The sequence below is a fragment of the Bombus terrestris genome, chromosome 7 (genome assembly GCF_910591885.1).
Source record: "Bombus terrestris chromosome 7, iyBomTerr1.2, whole genome shotgun sequence".
NCBI lineage: Eukaryota > Metazoa > Arthropoda > Insecta > Hymenoptera > Apidae > Bombus > Bombus terrestris.
In genome coordinates this window covers 7,615,015-7,633,985 of record NC_063275.1, presented here as the reverse complement: position 1 = coordinate 7,633,985, position 18,971 = coordinate 7,615,015, and the positions used below count along the sequence as shown (strand labels likewise).

Sequence of the window (18,971 nt, the reverse complement as noted above, 5' to 3'; positions counted from 1 at the left end):
GAAATTAAGCTCTCCGAACTTGACATCAAGGAGCTGAGACTCAGGAAGGCAGTCACGGCGGCGATGCTGTTCGAGATCTCAGGCCAGGATGCTGGGAATAAAGCATCCCGAGCGGATGGCGGCCACGCTGAAGGAATTACCCGCCAAGGTAACCGTGCCGCGTAGGACAGCCGAGTTAAGAATGACCGGACTGGAGGACTCGGTCACCCCGGAGGAGGTAGCGGCCGCCGTTGCCGAGGCCGGGGGCTGCCGCGCCGCCGAGGTCAGTGTGGGACCCATACACTACGCTCCTCGGGACCTCGGGTCGGTGTGGCTACGCTGCCCGCTGACAGCGGCGAGACCCGGCTGAGGCGCGACTTGCATGCCATCTGCGATTCGTGTATGCCGCGTTCCGGAGCTCCGCGCCGTGCCGGCGCGGTGTACTGGTGGTCCGAGGGGATCGCTCGTCTCCGTGAGACGTGCATCCGTGCTCGGCACCGATACACCAGATCCTGCCGTAGGCGGCGGGAGGACGAAGCCACGGTGGCTCGACTGTATGAGAACTACCGCGAAGCGCGGAGGCCCCTGCAGCGAGCAATCAAGGAGGCGAAAAGACGGGAGTGGGCGAGCTTCTGGCCAGCCTCGACGCCGACCTCTGAGGGCGGCCTTATAAGATGATACTAAATAAACTTCGTCTATGAGCGCCTCCCACAACGAAGAGCATGGATCCCCGGTTCCTAGAGGAGGTTGTCGGCACCCTGTTCCCGGGAGCGACGGACGAGGAGAATAGCAGGTGCCCCAATGAGGAGTAGCAGGAACCTCAACCGTCGGAAGAAGAGTCACGGGACCTCGCGGGAAGTTAGAACCCGGAATCGAGGGTCACCGAGGAAGAATTGTCCGAGGCTGTCGGGAGGATCGGAGCACGGAAAGCTCCGGGCCCCGACAGAGTCCCGACCCGCCTGTGGAAGGACGTCGCCGGGGTTTGGCACCGAAATTAATGCGAATATAAGACAGATGCCTGTCTCGGGGCGAATTCCCCATCTGGTGGAAAGAGGCACGAATAGTCTTGCTGCTGAAGCCGGGACGATCTCCGGACTCGCTTTCTGCCTATCGGCCGGTGTATCTTTTGGACGGGGCTGGTAAACTACTGGAAAGAGTGGTGGCGGCCCGTCTAGAGACGCACATGTCCCGGAGTGTTCCCGGACTGCACGACAGCCAGAGACAAATGCACTGGCTAACAAGTCGAAAATTAAAATTAAGCGTAGAAAATAAATTAAAAATATCAAAACAATCATAAAGCCAATCTGGACGTACGGAATACCACTATGGGGGACAGCAGGAATGAGCCATATAAACAAAGTAGAGACAATACAAGCTAAAATTCTTAGGACGATAGTAAACGCCTCATGGTACGTTAGAAACGAGGACATATGGAAGGACCTGGGAATACCAATAGTCAAGGAAGAAATTAACAGATGCGGATAGATACAAAGAAAGAATAGCAAGAAACCCGAACCGGCTAGCTGCGGAAACGATTAACACCTCAAACATGGAAAGAAGACTGAAAAGGAAACACCCAGAAGACCTCACAAAGGATATAATCTAGTAAACACGCGGATGGTACCCCGCTGGGGTAGTCACCCACATGATAAACAAACAGTTTGGAAATTCTTCCAAATGTCCAAATTGAACCAATTGTGAATAAAAAGAAATAAATAAGAAAAAAATACAATCGGATTGAATAACGACAATTGCTTAATTGCGGCTATGATTAAAATCTAGATTACAATGTTAGGGGATTTTCCCAAAGTTCCAAAGGGAAGGCTTCGGTGTCCTTTCATCTCCGACGTATATGAATACAAAAAATATAAAATATCTAAAACGCAGCACTGGTTGTAATGTAGTATCGTAAAAAAAGCCTGATTAGAGATCGATCAAAACAATGTCGTCTGTCCTCCAAACAGTGTTAGTTTACATAGGGAAAAAAGCCTAAGTGACTAAGGTCACCTAGTTCTTGCGGGGCGTTGGCATGATAAGATTAAAGAAAAGAAAAAATAACGCTAATGGAGGGGGTCGATTTGGGTTCAAAGAGTGTTGACCGAGAGGTCAAAGCTAGTCGGGAAGCCGAAGAGTAGAGTTGTTAGCGTTGTCGAGTTGCGAGAGTGCTTGAAGTAAAATAAGGTTGTTACGTTCAGTTCCAGTTAAACCATCATTGTTTTCAGCCTAATTAATATCTGTTTAGTTTCTTTATTGTAAATAAATTATAAATTATAAGTAGTATGAGGAAAAATGTATACCTCAATTTTCCGCGCTATTACAGTAATTTTTAATAGATGAAACATATTTCTATTTGGATTTTATTCATTCACTTGTGTTCAAAATAATATGAATTTGTATAAAAATCCACAATCTACAAGGAAATTAATCGGCATGAAGAAACGACCATAATTCATAATTTGCGTATAAAATTGTTGTGGATTGGTCGTGTTAAGTATTGACTAGTAAGGAAAGCCAAAATAAAATCGTAGCCGTTTGTCAAGTATATTTAAAATGAATAAATATACGTGTACAGAGTCCTTGATACAATATAAATCTCATTATCGTTCGTGGCGGAGATTGTAACCCCAAAATCTTCTACAATGACGTCACTTTAGGCGACACATCGCCACCCTGGTAAAGAATTTCCAAAAACAATACCCCCACCATCTATTCCGTTGTCCTTGCATAGTATATAAACCCTAATATTAACGAGCAAGTTAGTCTAAACTGTGAGCCGATACTTGAACATTGTAAGTGGTACCCAAGGGTCTTGGACTCTTGAGAAATAAAGTTTTTTGTATCATCAAGAGAATTTCTTTTTTACGTGATAAGATACTCGTTAAAGTCAATACAGACCGTTCGATAATTCGCAGCTAATCGCCTTATACACTTATATTCTTATATCATCGCTCGCGATTGCGTCCGTATATTTATACCGATTGGAGGAGAGCCGGAACATTTAAATTTGTCGTTGTTCGACGGTTGCGCGTAGCGGTGACATTGTTTTGCCCGGAGTTTATTTGCTTTTACATTACTCATAATATAACGGTCTCGACAATATGAGGCAAAACCAGAACATGATTCGTAATGTCCTTTGACTCATGTTCCACTACAAAATTATGTGAAGAAAAACGATTTAAAATAAAAAAATATATTTCTGATGTAATAAAAGAGGTCTTCTTAAATTTTAGAGTTCTTCAGCATTAGAAAATTTGAGATATCGATCAAATGCCAGTATTTATTTTTCATTCATCGTGTTTTACATTATTTTACGCATTAAAGACCAAAATTGGGCGTTTACGTACGATTTAATTTATACACTTTTTAATCCATTTAAATTAATGAATTCCTTATTTTCCGACGATTTCGAAAAATTGTTACCAAAATATTAATTTCGATATCGATCGAAATATGAAGGTCATAATGATCGAAACTATTAAGGAAACTATTAAGTTTTCTTCTTATCACTAAATCATTCGATGGATTACGCGTATACGATTCCATCTATATTACTTACGTTATTATCTTCTCATTCGTATCTCATAAATATTAACAAGCGAGCTGAAACGTTAGATACAAATGTACATTGAAAATCTATCGCAGGTTGCAGACGATTCTGGTGTGGTATTTAATTACATACGCCCAAATTAACATTTCGCGTGATATACAAGTAAAATCGAGTAAAGAAATTTCATCAACATTCACGAGCCGAAATAATAATACATAAATAAATAATATATTTTACAAAATAGAAAATAAACGAATTGTGGGTCTTCCAATGGATGCGCTTGTTTGCCGAATCGATCCAAAATGGCAAGAATATTGATACTGTTCCTTATCAATTTGATTTTCACGAATCTTCTACTTGGAGATGTGATCAGCTCTCAAGTCGACGAACCAAGCTATAAACTGCCTGTAGGAGCCAAACCAAATTTTTATGAGCTAGATTTGACTGTGAATTTGAATTCAAATTTATCAGAAACAGACTTCAAATTTACCGGTGAAGTGAAGATCTACATGGTAGCTGAAATTCAAGATGCTCAGTCAATAACACTGAACATGAAGAACCTCACTGTAAAGAATATTACCCTGCACGATTTAAATAAAACCGCTATTAAGGTGAATAGTTTTACATCTGACGAAGTACATGAATTTTTAATTATTAAGCTTGATGACAAGCTTATGAAGGGAAACCAATACTTGCTTACTGTGAGCTATTCTGGAGTCGTGAACAATGAAGTAACAGGATTTTACAGAAGCAGATCTACCGACAAAAATGGCAATCTAATGTAAGGATACCTTCTTATATAGTTCGCAAGTCATCTCTTAGATAAATTTTTCATTTGATATATCTTCATTTATATTCATTTTGTAATTTCATTCATGTAATTTTTTATTGGTATTCAAAAGCATTTTGATAATATTGAGTATAAGAACATGATAAATAAAAGAAACCAATACAAGAAATAAACGCTGTTAGGTAATTATGTAATATTATTTAAAATTAGTTGAATAGTTCATTTTGAACCTAATTGGCCAGAGTCTTTTGCACACCATCATTTCTCTTAATAAAGCGTAAAGAAAAATTACGACTAACTGTTGCATTTTTTCGCTTATTTTTTGCTCGAAACGATCAATATTTTCGAGAACTTCATTTTCATGTTGCAGATATGTGGCTGCGACATTTTTCGAGCCAACAGGTGCACGGTTAGCATTCCCTTGTTGGGATGAGCCTGCTTTCAAGGCACGCTTCAACATTTCTATAACCCATCCGAAATCTTACCATGCGATTTCAAACATGCCTCCGTTGCCAGTTGAAGAACCAAAAGTGGAAAACGACATGGCGACAACTAAGTTCAAAACAACTCCTCGGATATCCACTTATTTAGTGGCATTCATAGTCTCCAAGTATGAATGCAACGAAGATGGTATGTTCAGGGTGTGTACTAAGCCACAGGCAGTGAATCAGACACATTACGCCTTCGAGAAGAGTAAAGAATTGCTAGACGCTTTAAATGAATATACCGCCATCAATTTCACACATTATATACCAAAAATGGATCAGGTATCGCTGGAGGACTTTCCGCCAGGCGCTATGGAGAATTGGGGCCTCGTCACTTACATGTAATTGTTGCAGCACGTAATCAAAGTTGATCAAAATCACAATTCGATTTAGCAGGTCAAAGTTCAAATTTCAAGGGCGAACTCATCGAATTTTCGACCATAGCGTATGAGAGTTTTCAGGAATGGATGATGAATCAAACAAATAACATACCAGTAGAGTTTTAATGATGCGCTTTCTGAAAACTAGAAATTTGTTTTTAAGAAAACCAAATGTCATGGCTTTTTGTCTACATAAGGTTTATACATATGTATATCTAGTTGAGAAATCTAATTCATCAACGAATAACGTTTACAATTGCTAAGCTACCGTTAAACACATTCATTTAAATTGTCCCAAATATAAAGAGCCTTGCCCTAAATTCCAGATTAAGAAAATTCTAAGTGCAAATCTCAGTGACAGTAAATAAATTTTAAAAATAGTCATATCTCATGTATATATTTGCAACTAATACAATATTAAAATCTAGTTAAAAAATATTATATTTTTGATGGCAGACTTCGATCGAAACTCTTCATTTCAGGGAGTCCGCTCTTCTTTATCAAGACGGTGTTACCACAACTTATACGAAGCAAAGTATAACTGCGATTATAGCTCACGAATTTGCGCATCAGTGGTTTGGAAATCTTGTTAGTCCAGAATGGTGGACGTGGATTTGGTTGAATGAAGGATTTGCAGACTACTTCCAATACATTATTACTCATAAAGTAAGTGTAATAAATGTGTCTTCTACTTATAATCTATTAATTTGTTATAATAGAATTGTTATAAATTCGATAGTAAATTTCTGTTGGATTCAAAATTTCAATTATCAGTTGCTTATATTTTATATGACTATTAACATAGCTGTGCATTCTACGTATGTTTCTGACCTCTACATCAATTAACAACTAATATATTTTTCACCATTAAATTCTCGCCCAATTCCTTAAATGTATTCTTGTATCATATTTAGTACATTTGTAATATATATATATAGGTACTACCCGAATGGCGATTAGACGAAGTGTTTGTCGTTGACAACATACAAGGAAACGCTTTCATTATAGACGCAGGTGAAAATTCGCGTCCCATGAACATGGACGCGAACACGCCTGATGAAATTAGTAGCTTGTTCGACGATATTGCGTATCAGAAAGGTAAGAGGTTTTCTCATTGTTATTAGAAGTAATTCCCAATACATATGTTCGAGAATATTCAGAGCAAAGTTCGACGCAACATTTTTAACATCAGATAAAAGATATAAACGAATACGATGTGACCATTAATAATTTCTATTTATTGGCAAATGTCAAGGGCAAGAGATAATAGGCACCTATGTATTTTATCAATTAATTAATATATTAAACCTTAAGCCAAAACATTATCAGGCAAAAATAAAAGGTGAGACTTTCGACAATAAATAGTTGGGAGACGTCCTATAACGGATCTGTTAGTAATTTTTACCAAATTTAAATTCTTCATGCGGAATCATCCAAATAAAATACACACATTGTTGCTCATGAAGTACAATACATACGCTATAATTCACGAAAATATATGAACTCGTACGAATATATTACACAAAACAATATATTATTCATTTGAATTTTCCTTAGGCATTGTAATGGGATATGACTGTCATGATTATATTGGTACTGTATGTTCGAGCTATCGCGGGGCGACGCGGTCGTTAGAATACGCGTCAACGGGAGTCGTAAATTCCCGTTACGATTAGGATAATCGACACCACGAATAGTTCGATCCCCGTATTTCGGTTAGGATAATTGGGGTAGTTGTTGCGGTATAACACTGGGAGTCACAGAGTTATAATAATGTATATTTCCAACAGTTCGTCTACACGGTTGAATAGATATAAACAATTAACAACTTTATCGCACGCAAATAATATAGATGTGTACAATATAGAGCAAGGCTCTTACAATTGAATTTAGTCTCTTAGTGGACGTAGCACGGTATGATACTTAATAGAATAAGCGAATGTTTGGCAATGTTGCGGACCGACTTGAATTACGCTCCGTTGGCGTTCTATTCAGAATTAGACGTTAGGCGTTATAATTTTGACTCATTGGTCGCTCTTGCGTTCTGACGGAAGAAAGTTCGGTGTGGGTGTGCCCTTTTGCATGACGAACGCGGATTCGTTGTTCGCACTTTTCGTTAAGAAAAGTGAGGCTAACCATCCGCGATGTCGATTGGTTATGCCCTACGCTGATGCATGAAGGAGGCCTCCTACCATCGTGGTTGATAGGTGACCTTGTTCATGGGAAAAACCTGATTGTTTTATTAGCTAGCTATTCAATTTTGCCTCATGGGTGCGTGTCCGCTTTCTCCGCATATTTTAAGCGCGCCTAATAAACCCAAGGAGGTCTCTAAAAACCAGATGTGCTTCGAAAATATTTTTAGGCTTAAGAAATTCTTCAGGACAAAGGGATTGACTGAAGACGCCTGTTGATACAATACAGTGACAGTGAAAGACTATATTGGGTCCTTAGGTTTATTGAGGGTCGGAGTGACGTAACGCAGGCCGCTGGCTGTCGGGTCGCGAGGGCTGGAATGCAGATGTGTTAGGCGACGTAACAGGTACGATTTATAAAAAGATCTTTTGATAAAATATTTAAATAGGAAGTTACAAAATATTTATTACAAGTATAGACTTTGCAAAGATTAACCAAGTATTCCAACAGTCAATTATTCATTGCACTATTTACGCTGTTCGTTATTTTTTACTTGCAATAAGTATATTTCTTGCAATAAATTACCTCTAATTATACTTTTGAGTTGATTACAAATTTTACCAACATAATCAGGTAGTTATGTTTCATCAATGAAATTTCAAAAAGGTTCGAATAACGGACACAATATATCTATCCATAATTTTCAAAAATTTTCTACGGCAAGTGTTCACATACTTTCATGAAGCTCTTTAAGCATTCTAGTTCTGCCCGAGCAGCCGAGCTAAACGGATGTGCGAAACAGTGCTTCAGTGAAAGTGCGGCAAATGGAAGAGAAAGCGGTAACGTAATCAGCCATCGCCAAATGGTGGAAAATGCAAATTCCACCAATAAAAATTACAAGTAAAGGCGAAAAATTCTACATAAATAGAGACACAAGCTCTACCATCCCAAGGCAATCAATAAACGAAGAACAAAGGTGTGCAGTTATAAACGAAATAGACATGGAAACAACACAAAACAATGATGAGAACTACGAACTAACCCACCATGAGGATAGCTGGAAGGTGGTAACTTCCAGCAAAAAACGAAAAGTAACACCATGCATAAGCTGTAGGAAAGCAATAGTAGCAGATAAGCAACAATGGCTACAAGAAATCAATCTCCGAAACTCATTTAGCGCGCTGCCAGAAGAGAGAGTAACAGATTCAGTTGAAAAACCAATAACCGGCATCGCTAAACCACCACCAATCTACATGGATGCTGAAATAATAGACCCTCCCCCCCTTGAACTACTAAACAACACCGCAGGGAAACTAGTACCATACCTAAAACAGCAGCACAAGAAATCAGAAACATAATCGAGAAAACAAAAAACAACAAAGTACCAGCAATCGACCTGATCAATGGCAAAATCTTGAAGAACCTTCGGCCATGAGCGATAAGACTAGTGACCATAATACTCAATGCAATATTAAAAATCCAATACTTTCCTAAACTATGGAAACTAGCACAGATCATAATGTTACCTAAACCAGGCAAAGACCCACACCAAACTGCATCTTACAGACCAATATCACTACTTCCAGTGTTTTCCAAAATACTGGTAAAAATAATATATGATCGCAAAAAATCGATAATAGAAAAGAAAAAATTAGTACCAGATCATGAATTTGGATTCCGAAACAAACACTCCACAGGCATCCACCTGTAGTATCGAGGAAATTTAGGTATAGATTTTTCCTCACACTATTTATAATTTGTAATTTATTTACAATAAATTAGTTATACAGATATTAATTAGACAGAAAACGATGGATGTTTAAGTTGAACTAAATGTAACACTCTTACCTTAATTCGACCGCTCTCGCAACTCGACAAGCTAACAACTCAATCTCTCAGCTACGCTAGTAAGTCACGCAACTTCACAACGCTAAGCACTCAATCTTTCAACAACGCTAACAACTCTCGCAACACGGCAATGCTAATAATTCTACTCTTCGACTCCTCGATTAACTCTGACCTCTCGACACACTCTCACTTCTTGATTAACCGCTCAACGCTTTCCGATCAACGGCTCAACGTTTCTCGATCAACAACTCTTTGAATTCAAATCGTCTCCCTCTATCAGCGTTATTTTAATCCCATCCTGTTAGCACTCCGCAAGAACTAGGTGACTTTAGTCACATAGGCTTTTTCTCTGTGTAATAACAACCGAAGGACAGACGACACTGTTTTGATCGATCTCTAATCAGGTTTTTTTTCTTACGACACAACATTCAGCCATTCCTGACCATCACATCTGCCCTCAGAAGTGCTCATCTTCACTGCTCTCACTTACATCACTAATATCAACGATACACCACTTCATGTGGACGGCTGCAGTGGAAGTTCTACGCGGCCCCCCGTGTTCACCTTCTCGTTGCACTATGTAGCGGATATTCTGCAGGACTTTCACCACGCGGTACGGTCCAACGTTTTTCTTTTTTTTTATTTATTAGAATATTTACAATCAATTCTCGTTGAGAATTTTCAGTAACTTAATTTGGCGTGATACAATGACATGGATTATAATAGCTTTATATTGTTGATTCTAGTAGGACTAAGGATTTAATCTAGTAGGTATTTTCTTTTTAGTCTGCGGATCTGGTCCGTCGTGTCCAGTAGTTGGGTGACTAGTGGGTTGTGGTGGTTGTTGACTCTTGTGTTATATCTGCTTCTGGACTTGTGTATTTCATCTTTGACTGTAGGTATCTTGAGGTCTCGGTGGATTGTTTCGTTGGTAACATACCAGGGTGCATTTAATGGGGATCCTAGCGTTTTCGATTGGAAGCGTTGGAGTATTTCAATGTTGGAGTTACTTGCTGTTCCCCATAGTTGGATTCCGTAGGTCCAGACTGGTTTTATTACGGCCTTGTAGAGGGTTATTTTGTTCTGTATGTTTAGTTTGGAGCGTCGGCCCGTGAGCCAATAAAATTTTCTTAGTTTTTCCTTTAATTGCTTTGTTTTTTCTGAGATATGTCTTCTCCAAGTTAGCCTCCTGTCCAGGGTCATGCCCAGGTACCTTACGGAGTCCTTGCTTGGGATTATTGTGTTGTTAATGGTGACCTGGGGAGAGGTTTGTTTTCCGAGCGTGAAGGTTACATGATAGGATTTCTTTTTCGTTTATTTTGAAGCCCCATTTTTGGAACCACTTTTCCATGGAGTCGAGACTTCGCTGGAGAGTGGATGAGGCAATTGCCGGGTTTGCGTGGGTAGCTAATAGTGCTGTGTCGTCGGCAAATGTTGCTATTGTTACCTTGTTTGATATAGGTAAGTCGGCAGTGTAGATGGAGAACTGTAGGGGTCCGAGGACACTACCTTGGGGTATGCTGGATTCTATTAGGAATGTTGCGGAAGTGTCGCCTAGGCATTTAACTATGAATTGTCTCTTGGTTAGGTAGGATTTTAAGATGGAGTAGTATGGATGTGGTAGGATCTTTTTGAACTTGTAGAGTAGCCCTTCATGCCATACATTGTCGAATGCCTGTTGGGTGCCTAGGAATACCGCTGAGCAGTATTTTTTCTTTTCAAGGGTTTGGCTGATCATGTGGGTTATGCGGTGGATTTGCTCTACTGTTGAGTGTTGTTTTCGGAACCCGAATTGGTGGTCTGGCAGTGTTTTGAATTCTTCTAGGAGTGGAAGGAGACGATTCATGAGCACCCTCTCGAATAGTTTAGACAGGGTAGGTAAGAGACTGATTGGGCGATAAGAGCTGGTTTCATATATTGGTTTACCGGTTTTAGGGATGAGGGTGATCAGTGAGATTTTCCAAGCCCTAGGAAAGTGTTGAAGGCGGAGGATAGCGTTAAAGATTGATGCGATGAGTGCAATTCCTTTTATAGGAAGTTCCTTGATTGCTTTATTTCCTATTAGGTCGTGACATGCTGCTTTCTTGGCGTTTGGGCAACTGATTGCTTCTATGATCTTTGCGGAAGTGAAGGGTTCAATAGGAGGGAACATTTGGAACGGAGTGTGCAGGTATTCGGTAACGTCCGCTGCAGCTATGGAGGAATGAGGTTTGAATACTTCAGTTAAGTGATTGGAAAATAGGTTTGCTTTTTCTATAGGGCTACGCGCCCATCCACCCTGCGGGCGGCGGATTGGAGGTATTATTTGTGGGGGGGGGGGGGGCGCGTGAGTTTCCTGGAGGCTTTCCATAGTGAGTAGTTTGAGTCGGCTGTGGGGGACAGGCTGGCGAGATATTTGTGAAAACGGTCATTATTGTAGTTCTTTATGGTTTTGGATAGTTTTCTAGTTGCGTTGTTTAGTTTGCGTTTGTCCTCCGGTGTTCTATGGGTCTGCCATATCCTTCTTAGTCCACGTTTTTCTGCTATTTTTTTTAGTATGTACTGGGGGTATTCGTGTTTGCTGGTGGACGTTTTTGCCGGTGTGGAGAAGCGGATAGCGTTTATTATGCTCGTGTTTAGGTATTCCGTGGCTGCTTCGATTTCTTCATTGGTTTTTAGTGAAGTTGAGGCTGAAGTTGTGTTGGTAAAGACTTCTTTAAAGAACTGCCAGTTGGTGTGTTGGTTATGAATGGAGCCATTAGGTGTATTCTCGATGATAGTTGAACTGACTGTTACTATCACGGGGGAATGATCAGAGGAGAGGTCAGCCGAGGAATTGATTTGGACGTGTCTTGACGAGATATTTTTAGTTATGAGGAAATCAAGGAGATCGGGTATTTTGTTTGTGTCGGTGGGCCAGTGTGTGGGTTCGTATGTGGTAAGGTAGTTGAGGTTGTTGGTTATTATGCTGTTGAGGAGGTTTTTGCCTCTTACTGTAATCAGTCTGCTACCCCATTGGGTGTGTTTGGCGTTGTAGTCTCCTCCTGCTATGGATCTATTGCCCAGGGTGTCCAGGAAGTTGTCAAAGTCTTCTTTGGCGATGGAGTGTCTGGGAGGGCAGTATACAACTGAAGTTGTGATTGTACCATGACAGTCTTCTATTGCTACGTTTGTTGCTTGGAGGTAGTCTTTCTGGAATGGTGGAAGTTCGTAGTGCTTCATGTTTGATTTGATTATGATTCCGGTGCCGCCGTGGGCCTTTCCGCTGGGGTGTTGGGTGTGGTAGAACTTGTATCCGTTTATGTTCAGGTAGTTTCTGTCGGTGAAGTGGGTTTCAGATATGATCATTATGTCGATTTGCTGGTGTTTTAGGAAGAGTTCTAGTTCAAGTTTGCGTTGCGCTAGACCGTTGGCATTCCACAGAGCTATGCGTCTTGGTTTTATTTTGTGTCGCGGCGTATTAATTTATCCATGATGAGTGTTAATAGCGATAGCAAATTGTTTATTTGCTCTGATTGTTTCTCTATTAGCTTTTCAAGCCTAGAGACGTTGTCTGTATTAGGTGAGTTGGGGGCACTACTTTGAGGAGGATCCCTGTGGCTATTTGGTGTATTTCGAGTGCCTTGTACCGGCATAGGAGGTTGAGGGAGTGGTGAGTTTGGTAGGGCTGGATGTTTGATTGGTTGGGGGGATTGGGGTAAAGATGAATTTCGGCGAGCTGGGTGTTTGGTAGGTTACCTCTTTTGCTCTAAGTTTGGGGTACTTGTTTGAGTACAGAGTTTTGTAGGCTGAGCAGCCTTTGTAGTTGGCAGGATGGTCACCTTGACAGTGGATGCACTTCACTGAGGTTTCCGGTGATTTCCTGCATTGGTCGGTGCGGTGTGTTCCTGCACATTTGACGCAGCGGAAGGTATGGTTGAGGTATTTCTGCGTGTGCCCGTATCTTTGGCACTTTTTGTATTGCACTATCTCCTTTTTGATTTGCGGTGGTTCGAATTTTAGGATGGCGTTCATTAGGCGACTGATGTTGTAGATTTCTTTCTTGATGGGTTTCTGTTTTAAATCGATAAAGAACAGGGATAACGGGTCCTTCGTGACTCTATGCCATATGCTGCTGACATTGATGACTTCGTGGCCGGGTTTCGATAGTTCGGTTTTTAGCTCGTCGATGTCTGCGGAGTGGTGGATGTTTCGTAGCACCACCCGAAAAGGTCTTTCTTCTTTGAGTTGATAGGTGTGGAAATTGGCGTTCAGGGCACTAAGTGTCTTGGTAAGCTTCCTGTAGGCTACTGGATTCGTCAGCAGGATTTTGACTTGGTTGTTGATTATCTTCAGGTTGTAGTCCTCCTTGGAGATATCTCTCTCTAAGGACTTGATCATTGTCTGGATGTCGATGACATCATTAACAAATATTGGTGCGGGAGGGGGGCTTCTCTGTGCGTGGTGGTTTGGTGGCGTGCCTGCGATTTCTATTGCTTCGTTTGAGGATTCCAATATTGCGAACCTGTTGTGAGTGTTAATTTGTGTTGTTGGCTGTTGGTTCGAGTTTGTATTTGGTGGTTCAATTTTGCGTTTTTTCGCCTTATTGGCGTCGTTGGCACGTGGGGATCTGCTGCACTTCTGCCACGGGGGGAGTAGTGCGGGGTAGTTGTGAGTTTGCACAGGCGAGCCTGGTCGTGATTGCTGGGCCATCATCGAGCTAGCTATTTCAATATGAATAACTAGTCGTGAGGCTATGAGACAAGGTTCGGGTTGGGGTTAGTTGCGTAGGCTTTTCTTCTCTCTGACGGATAGGAAACACTTGGGAGGATAAGAGCACGTTGTGTTCACTTTCGACGGTTGGGTGACACGTGTTACTTTCGAACTTCACTAGGCACTAGAGACACGTCTGCATGCTTCGGCACTCAACAGCGAACTGGGTACGGTCCAACTGCACAGGCTCATTAACGAAATAATACTAGCACTGGAAAACAAACAATATTGCACAGCCCTTTTTGTGGACATAGAGAAAGCATTTGACAAAATAAACCACAAAAGCCTACTACAAACAATTCGGAAAAAATTCCCGGAACAAATATACCAATTAATAAAATCTTACTTAAGCAGCAGAACCTCCGTAATAAAAATCAAGGACACATACTATGAAGTTAAAGACATCAAGGCAGGGGTTCCGCATGGAAGCATCTTAGGACCAATACTATACACATTATACACGGTCAACATACCAACATCTACCATTAGCAAAATACTGATATAGCTACTGATACAGCTGTTCTAGTCAGGCACACTAACCCAGAATCAGCGGTCAAATTGCTACAAGAACATATCACAAAAATGGCTGCAAGATAAACAAATAAAGGCAAAACCCAATAAATGCAACCATATTACATTCACACTGCGAAAACAGATACCACCAAACATCCTACTGAACGACACGCACATAACACAAAAAAGGCACGTCAAATACCCAGGACTCCGTTTAGATACACAACTCACATGGAAACAACATACTAAATCAGTAATAGACAAAATATAGACAACAAGGAGACAAATGCATTGGCTAACAAGTCGAAAATTCAAATTATGTATAGAAAGTAAATAAAAATATCAAAACAATCATAAAACCAATCTGGACGTACGGAATACCACTATAGGGGACAGCAGCAATGAACCATATAAACAAAATAGAGACAATACAAGCTAGAATTCTTTGAACAATAATAAACGCACCCTGGTATGTCAGAAAGGAGGATATACAGAGGGACCTGGGAATACCAACGGTTAAGCAAGCAATCAGCAGTTATGCGGAAAGATATAAGGCAAGAATAGCAAGAAATTCGAACCAGCTAGCTGCGAAAACGATCAACACCTCAAACTTGGAAAGAAGACTGAAAAGGAAACACCCAGCAGACCTCACAAGAGATATAATCTAGTAAAGAATTAAACAAAAGGAAGAAAAAAACATTCCTAACTAAAACTTGCCCTTAACAAATCAGCTGTTTTCGTGATCATAGACCAACCCATCACTAGCTTTCATCCGCCACAACATCGTCACTAAACTTCAATGATTTTTCATCTTTCGAACAGTTAACATCTCTTTACCGTGTTTCTACCCTTAAATCAGTCGCCTACTTAATTGTCAGCAATGTCGTTACTGTTATTGTTCTGATTTTGGTTGTCCAAGGGTGGAGATTGGTTGATTACTTGCGCGTAGCTTCGACTACCAAAGGTGTTGGTGTTACTGTGATTAATGTTCATTGCGTGCTGTAAATTTGGTGTCGTCTGTATTCTATTGAAGGACCGATGGTACATTGTTGGGCCTGTCGGTACTTCCGCTTTCTCGCGACGTTGTTTATAGTTCTCCAGATATCTCTTGGGCCTTTCGTCTAGTACAGTATCTTAAAATTTGAAATATGATAAGAAGTATTAGATTCGAATAACTATTGCTTGAATAAATTATATTATAAGTTTCAATTCATTAAGTTATATTTTATGGAAAATCTTTTCTATTTCATTTACGATAACAGCTACAGACTACAGACTACATTTACATATGTATACAGTTTGAGGATAAATAAGCTCTCCATAAAGTCTTGGTAAAAATTTTGTTAAAAAATTGTATCATAACCGGTTTCACTTCACAAATCAAATTAGTTGATTCCATATCTATTAGTTATTTATAAGTAATGTTGCTATCATAATAATATAATACTAATACAGAATATCGTCATTATTTATTAACACATAATTATTAATTGTGATACTCTAATTAAATTGCAGGATACTTTTGAGTTCTAGTGGAGATACATTAGAATGGCGTTGATTATATTTCTTGAATATTTTATTAGTATGGCAATTAATTGATTAATTATTAATATTAATAATTTCTATGAATAACAAACGTTCACAGAGAATAATAACAAGCTACATAGCGCAGATTATTGAAACAAATTAATATCTTGTCAATAAAATTACGAGAAATATTTTAAAAATAAGTACTTTACTTGTCTACATCAAAATTGGAAAAAATAAGTTCATTATATTGCATTAAATAAATTATTTAATGATAAAGTCGAAAAGTGTTTTACGAAAATGTAATACTAGTAAAATATTTAGCAATCTAACACAAATATGATAATGTATCATTGTAAATAGTAAGCAAACTTTTAATGGAAAAATGGACTTTAGACGTAGAATTTCTTGAGGATTGTAGATTAATTTATTGAATATCTCCCTGTTCTTATGACAACATTTTCTCTAATCTAATGGAAATAATTTTCTAAGCTCAAGACGTTAATGTAAAGATGAACATCACAATCGCTGGATTTCCAGTTCTAAAGCATTAGAAAAAATAAATAAATGAGAAAAGTCATTAATGGTGAAAATGCATTATTTCCTAATAGTATTTATAAGTTAAAAATTTTGTGCATGTGTCACGTAAACATGACAGGAAAATAATAATAAAAATATGTTGGTTTCTTGAACCAGAATTCGAAATACCTTTATTGTTTAATAAGATTATAAGTTTGCGATTAGACCGTTACCGAAAGACTGAAGCCTCGATCAAGACACAGCCGTTCTAGATGTTCGTTTATCTTATGCCTACGTGCGGAATTCATATTACTTTGTTTTGGGAGTTGGTGTCGTGTGCAAGTTTTTTTTTTTTTTTTTTTTTATTTATTTATTAAAATTCACAATTTGTCCAATTTGGACATTTGGTGGAATTTTTTAACGGTTAAATTAGCATGTTGGTGGCTACCCCCAGCGGGGTACCATCCTCGTGTTTCTTAGGTTGTGTCCTTTATAAGGTCTGCTGGGTGCTTCCTTTTTAGTCTTCTGTCCATATTTGTGATTTTGTATGTTTCCGCAGCTAGCCGGTTTATGTGTGTTGCTATTCTTAATTTGTATTTCTCGGAGAATCTGTTGATTTCTTCCTTGACCGTTGGCATTCCCAGGTCCCTTCGTATATCTTCGTTTCTGACGTACCAAGGTCCGTTTACTATTGTCCTGAGGATTTTAGCCTGTATTACCTCTATTTTGTTTATATGGCTCATTGCTGCCGTCCCCCATAGTGGTATTCCGTACGTCCAGATTGGTTTTATGATTGTTTTGATATTTTTATTTACTTTCTATACATAATTTGAATTTTCGACTTGTTAGCCAATGCATTTGTCTCCTTGTTGTCTATATTTTGTCTATTACTGATTTAGTATGTTGTTTCCATGTGAGTTGTGTATCTAAACGGAGTCCTGGGTATTTGACGTGCCTTTTTTGTGTTATGTGCGTGTCGTTCAGTAGGATGTTTGGTGGTATCTGTTTTCGCAGTGTGAATGTAATATGGTTGCATTTATTGGGGTTTGCTTTTATTTGTTTTTCTTGTAGCCAATTTTCTATTTTTACGATGTGTTCTTGTAGTATTTTGACTGCCGTATCTGGGTTAGTATGCCTGACTAGTATAGCTGTGTCGTCCGCGAATGTCAATACTGTGCTGTTGGTAGTTGTTGGTATGTTCGCCGTGTATAATGTGTATAGTATTGGGCCTAGGACGCTTCCTTGTGGTACCCCGGCCTTGATGTCTTTAACTTGAGAATGTGTGTCCTTGATTTTTATTACGAAGGTTCTGCAGCTTAGATGGAATTTTATTAAGTGGTGTATTTGCTCCGGGAATTGTTTCCTAATTGTTTGTAGTAGACTTTCATGGTTAATTTTATCGAATGCTTTCTCTATGTCTATGAAGAGGGCTGTGCAGTATTCCTTGTTTTCTAGTGCTACTATTATTTCGTTTATAAGCCTGTGCATTTGCTCTATCGTGGAGTGTTTGTTTCTGAAACCAAATTGGTGATCCGGTATTAGTTTTTTTGTCTCTATTATTGGTTTTATGCGGTGGTATATTATCTTTTCCAGTATTTTGGAAAATACTGGAAGCAGTGATATTGGTCTGTAAGATGCGGTTTGGTGCGGGTCTTTGCCTGGTTTATGTAACATTTTGATCTGTGCTAATTTCCATGGTTTGGGGAAGTATTGAATTCTTAGAATTGCGTTGAATATTACTGTTATTAGTCTTATTGCTTTTGGCGGAAGGTTTTTTAAGATTTTACCATTAATTAGGTCGATTCCTGGCGCTTTGTTGTTTTTTGTTTTATCAATTATGTTTCTAATTTCTTGTGCCGATGTTTTAGGTATGGTGTATTCCTTGTCGGCTGTGGTAGCAGTGGTTTGTGGATCCTCCTCCGTATGACTTTTGAGGTTGCTGTTGTTGGTAATGTGTGGTGTGAATGTGTTGTAGAGGTGGTTGGAGAATTCTTCAGCTTGTTCTTCGTTGCTTCTTGCCCATGTGTTATCTGCTTTTCTGATTGCCGGGACGGGTATTATTGGCTTCCTTATTCTTTTCGTGGCTTTCCATAGTGAATAGTTGGTGTTCTCGTGTGTGGAGAGTGTCCCTATGAACTTTGAGAATTCGTTATCGTTGTGCTCCTTTATTTTGTTTTTTATTTCCTTTGCAAGTTTGTTTAAGTGTTTTTTGTTTTATCGGGTTCTGTATTTTTGCCATTTTGCTTTTGCTTTTCTTTTTTCTTTGATTTTGTCAAGTATTTCTTGCGGTATTGTTATTGTTTGTCTGCTGGTTGGTTCGGGAGTAGTGGTTGTCCTTGCTGCTTCCTGAATAGTTGCTGTCAATGTTGCTACTGCCTGTTCTATGTGTTCAGGAGTTTTTAACGGGATGTTGCAGTTTATTTTGCTTTCTATTATTTCTTTGAAAGTTTGCCAATTGGTGGTTTTATTGCATAGTGTTTCTGGTTTGCTATAGTGAATTGGTTTGTTTCTGTATTCAA

At 39.4% G+C, this 18,971-nt stretch overlaps 1 protein-coding gene across 2 annotated transcripts in view; it reads left to right on the top strand.

Annotated features, from left to right (window-relative positions):
- Positions 1-2,104: 2,104 nt before the first annotated feature.
- Positions 2,105-18,971, top strand: part of LOC105666993 (aminopeptidase N-like) — a 42,403-nt gene continuing 25,536 nt past the window's right edge. Inside the window, exons 1-5 of one of the 2 annotated variants that reach the window (XM_048407888.1) lie at positions 2,105-2,160; positions 3,771-4,307; positions 4,687-5,142; positions 5,664-5,847; positions 6,120-6,279. In XM_048407888.1, the coding sequence (XP_048263845.1) occupies positions 3,829-4,307; positions 4,687-5,142; positions 5,664-5,847; positions 6,120-6,279 (1,279 nt within the window). In that variant the 5' untranslated portion in view covers positions 2,105-2,160; positions 3,771-3,828. Of the gene's footprint in view, positions 2,161-2,611; positions 2,769-3,770; positions 4,308-4,686; positions 5,143-5,663; positions 5,848-6,119; positions 6,280-18,971 lie in introns of those variants that run through there. The other variant, XM_048407887.1, reaches the window with a different exon arrangement.